The 5,223-nt window shown below is 45.1% G+C and overlaps 1 protein-coding gene across 1 annotated transcript; it reads left to right on the top strand.

Annotated features, from left to right (window-relative positions):
• Positions 1–345: 345 nt before the first annotated feature.
• On the top strand, positions 346–3,354 carry LOC123989130. The gene has a single exon (XM_046289808.1). It carries the CDS (start codon positions 346–348, stop codon positions 3,352–3,354), a length of 3,009 nt encoding a protein of 1,002 aa, XP_046145764.1.
• The last annotated feature ends 1,869 nt before the right edge of the window (positions 3,355–5,223 follow it).

Genomic DNA, 5,223 nt, shown 5'->3' with positions numbered 1-5,223 from the left:
CCTAAAGCTAACTAATTAAAAACTGGAGTTTATTCTACCTAAAACCTCACTCACCATCCGATTATTCATTTTAATTTTCGAACTTTAAACATTGGTCCTTCGAGCCGGATAAATCGAATCGGCTTAAAATTAACTGGATTAATCTCTTAACGAGATTAACCTTCGAAAATAACGGACGAGATTAACGTTCGAAAATAACGGACGTCCTTGACCTCGCGCTCGGCAATCAACACCTGGCTGGCACCCGCGACTCGCGTGTGTACAGTTTTTGTATCTGAAACAATGGAAACGTTCGTTACAAAGCAGGCTGAGCTGTTTAAACGGATTAAATTAACGGTCAAGAACATGAAAAAGATGGGTGCGGCAAAAATTACAAAAGGAGTGATCACGTCGCGATTGGAGTTGCTGGAACGAAACTGGACATCCTTTTCGGAGAATCATAATGAAATACTGGACGCTTACTCGAAAACTGGATCGGAAAACCCTTACTTTAAACAGGATTACATGGGAACATGCGAAGAGGCCTACATGCAACAAAAGGTAATACTGCTGGATCTGCTCGACGACGTTCCTGCTGGTAAGGCCGTTCCAACTCAATTAAACGCAACTCCCCGTTCCTTACCAAAAATAGACCTTCCGAAATTTGCTGGGGACTACAGCTGTTGGGCTAATTTCCGTGACCTATTTCAATCGCTCGTAATAGAAAACCATTCGCTCTCTAATGTCGAAAAACTCCATTATCTAAAGACATGCTTAACGGATGAGCCCGAGCTCTTGATTCAAAATATACCGGTTACGGACAACAATTTCAAAAGGGCGTGGGCCGTGCTAACTGAACGTTATCAAAATCTAAGAGTTCTCATTAATTCTCACTTAACCAATTTAATGTCTCACTCCTCTATGAAGAAGGAATCGGCTCGAGAACTCAAAAACTTGATGAACCGGACAACCGATGCCGTTCAAGCTATGGAAGCTCTGAAGAGGCCAGTTCAATACTGGGACGACTGGCTCGTTTTTATTACAACCGAAAAACTGGATCAAAAAACACGCATGGCCTGGGAGACCTCTTTCGAATCGACTGCAGATCCGCCAACCTTTGACCAACTACGTACCTTCATGACCTCCCGGTCACGAGCGCTGGAAGCGGTGGAGGGACCTACTGGACCGTCGACCACACCTACTGGACCAAGCAACACTCTGAAACAAGAAAAGAAGCAACCTATTAATTCTAATTTACGGTTTAAGGCACACGCAACGCACACCGCTGGAGAAGGGAATCGTCGCTGCGCTATCTGTAACAAGGAGCATTTTCTACTCTTCTGTCCGACCTACAAGGGCATGAATCCGCGGGAGAGAAAGCAGATTGTAACCGACAAGAGACTATGCTATAATTGCTTAGCTCCACATTCTTCCGCGAATTGTAAGTCTACCAAACGCTGTCAACTGTGCGTAGGTAAGCACCATACTTCTCTTCATCATGCTTGTGAACAACCTACTACTGCTCGCAATTCTTTTCCTCCACAGGTACCAGAATCTAATACTAATGCTTCCGAGAATCTACCATTGGAACGGGTTTCCGATGTAACTGAGAGATCAACTCACTGTGCTATGACTTCCTGTTCGGCTATTTCTTCGGTTTCTGTCGTGCTCGCAACAGCTGAACTTATGGTGGAGTCAGACCGAGGAGATAAAATAATCGTTCGCGCCTTGATTGATCCTTGCTCTGAGGTATCTCTTATTGAGGAAAGCATGGCTGAGTTCTTGAACTTACGCAGAGTACCTGAGAAAATTCCTGTTATCGGTGTCGGCAAGACACAAACTTACACTAAAGGTAGGGTCTCTGTGAGAATAATGTCTCGTTTGAATAAATCTATCTCGTATAATCTCAACGCTTACGTATTACCGCGGTTGTCTTCGTATCAAACCGCTAAATCTTCTTGTTCCGCCTCGCTAGCTTACTTGGAAGGATTGATACTGGCCGATCCTAACTTTTTGTCTTCAAGACGAATTAACTTAATTCTGGGAGCGGACATCTACGCTCAAATAATAACTGCGGGCCTGAAACACGGTCCACCTAACAATCCTGTCGCGCAAGCAACCACGTTAGGGTGGATATTAACTGGGCCATTAAGGCAGTCTGAGAATTCGGACACACAAACTAATTCGGCTATAACATTACAGTGCTTGATGAGAGAGTCGGAACTAGTAGAGACTTTAACTCGTTTCTGGAAGCTCGAAGAAGTTCCCTCGACTTCCAATCAACTGACTGAGGAAGAGACTATCTGTGAGGATCACTTTTCTAAAACACATAAACGAGATAAATCTGGCAGGTATGTCGTTCGCTTACCCTTTAAATCTTCTCCTGAGAAACTAGGCGAGAGTAGGGGAGCTGCCTGTACTCTTCTAGCTAAACTTGAAAGACGTTTTCGACTGAACGTCGATCTGCAAACCGCGTGTCGAGAATTTCTAAAAGAATACGGCGATCTAGGGCATATGGAGCGCATCCCTGAACCTATTCAAACTCCGGGTTCGACGTATTATTTACCACATCATGGTATTATGCGCGAATCAAGTTCAACTACTAAACTCAGAGTGGTTTTCAATGCTTCATGTAAAACTTCTTCTGGCGTTACGCTAAACGATCTGGTCCACAAAGGTCCTAACCTCCTCCCCGAAATCTTCTCCTTACTATTACGCTGGCGCAAGCACACTATAGTTTTCTCGGCAGATGTCGAAAAAATGTATCGGCAAATTCGGGTAGCGGGTGAGGATTGTGGCTTTCAGAGGATCGTTTGGTGGGACACTCCTGACGAAGCTTTGAAAATTTATAAACTTACGACGGTAACTTATGGGATGGTTTGTGCTCCATATTTAGCCATTCGAACTTTGCATCAACTAAGTCGAGACGAGAAAGAAACATATCCGCTTGCAGCTCATTGCATAACTCGCGACGTTTATATGGACGACGTAATATCTGGCGCTGATACTAAGGAGGAAGCCAGCCTTCTTCAGCGACAGTTAATATTGTTGATGAGGGCGGGCGGCTTCAATTTACGAAAATGGACGTCAAACGAACCCGAACTCTTAAAGAATCTTCCTGTAGAATACTTAGCGTCTTCTTCTAATCGTTCGTGCAATTTCGATGAAGTTTCTTCTCTACTAGGGTTGAAATGGGACTCCACGCAGGACTGTTTCCTATTTTCAATCCGATCCCGCTCTCAAGAGGGAATGGTCACTCGAAGGTCCGTGTTAAGAGAAATCGCTGGTCTGTTCGACCCCTTGGGACTCTTAGCTCCCGTAATTACTTTCGCAAAAATATTTATCCAATCCTTATGGCTTCTTAACATAGATTAGGATGACCCTCTGCCCGAACAAAAGGCTAATTTCTGGCGTCAATATTATTCGGGACTCAGTCTGCTTTCCTCCCTAAGAATTCCTCGCTGGATTACGGTGAAACGCGACGACAATTCGTACGAATTACACGGTTTTGCCGACTCTTCGGAGAGAGCTTACGCTGCCGTTATATACTTAAGAACAGGTTCGAAACATGCAAAAACTAAGCCTTGTGTTAATCTGGTCGTAGCAAAAACACGCGTCGCTCCTCTTCGACAAGTTTCTCTACCACGCTTAGAATTATGCGCCGCTACGCTACTGGTTCGCTTAATGAAATGCGTAAAGGATATTCTCGACTTACCTAATTGTAAACTGCATCTCTGGTCTGACTCCTCCATAGTTCTATGTTGGTTGCAGCAGCACCCCTCGAAATGGAAAACCTTTGTTGCAAATCGGGTTTCAGAAATCCAAACGTCTCTGCCCGAAGCTACATGGCGACATATTCGGTCGTCCGAATCCCTGCTGACGTAGCTTCTCGGGGTATATCTGGAGAAAAAATTGAATTACATAAATTGTGGTGGGAAGGACCCTCTTTTCTTTCTTTGCCAGAACCTAATCTAGATAGCTATCTTCTATCGAATATGACTACTGAACAGGAAGTACGCGCAACAAAACTTAGTAACGTAATCAATTCTGGTATCTCGTTTCTGGAAGAGTTCTTGAGTAGGTATTCTTCAATGACGAAGCTTTGCCGGGTCACTGCATGGTGCTTACGATTTATTAAACGGCATCGCGATTCAAAAAACGAACAGAGAAACGGGCAAATTCTAAGTGCTCTCGAACTAAAAATTGCTCGACTTACCTTAATTAGATGCCTTCAAGAAATAGATTTCGAAAAAGAAAGATCTCTTCTATCGCAATCTACTATTATCTCTCGTGGTCCCTTGGCTCGGTTGAACCCTTTTCTGGATCCCTACGGGCTTCTTCGAGTAGGAGGTCGACTAAAAAACGCACTTCTGGATTTTCACGAGAAGCATCCTGTCATTCTTCCTAAAAAAGGACATCTCGTTAATCTATTAGTTCGAGAAGCACATTATAATACTCTTCATGGCGGAGTACAACTTACCTTGGGAACGCTTCGCCAAAACTACTGGATTCTGTGCGGACGACGCGCAGTTCGGAATCACATTCACACTTGTATCAAATGCTGGCGATGGCGAGCTAAGACGGCTCAACAGCAAATGGCCGACCTCCCCTCTTCGCGGGTCCGGCCTTCAAGACCCTTCTCGAATTCTGGCGTAGATTACGCAGGGCCGTTTCACACAAAAATCGCCCCCGGAAGAGATTATAAAACTCGGAAATCTTACGTGGCTGTTTTCATCTGTCTATCCACACGCGCCGTGCACTTGGAACTAGTATCCGATTACACTACCGATGCCTTTCTTGCAGCGTATCGCCACTTTTCTTCTCGTCGCGGCAAATGTTCAACGATTATCAGCGACCAAGGCACTAATTTTATCGGCGCCGATCGCGAACTACGAAGATTATTCAAGGCAGCAAACTTCGAGCAGGAGAGATTAACCTGCGTGCTGGCGCAAGAGGGAACGACATGGCGTTTTAACCCTCCTGCCGCTCCCCACTTCGGAGGAATCTGGGAGGCTGCCCTTAAATCTATGAAATTTCACCTCAGGAGAGTCATCGGAGATACAGCACTTACTTTCGAAGAAATGAGCACTGTCCTCGCACAAATTGAGGCGTGCCTCAATTCTCGCCCTCTTGCCCCGTTGGGGGATGAATCTGACTCCTTCGAAACACTAACCCCTGGTCATTTTTTAATAGGAGCCGCTCTCACTGCCGTACCGGAACCGTCTCTAGTAGAGGAGCAGATCT

Source organism: Osmia bicornis, unplaced genomic scaffold, assembly GCF_907164935.1.
Source record: "Osmia bicornis bicornis unplaced genomic scaffold, iOsmBic2.1, whole genome shotgun sequence".
NCBI lineage: Eukaryota > Metazoa > Arthropoda > Insecta > Hymenoptera > Megachilidae > Osmia > Osmia bicornis.
This window is presented reverse-complemented; position numbering and strand designations above follow the sequence as displayed.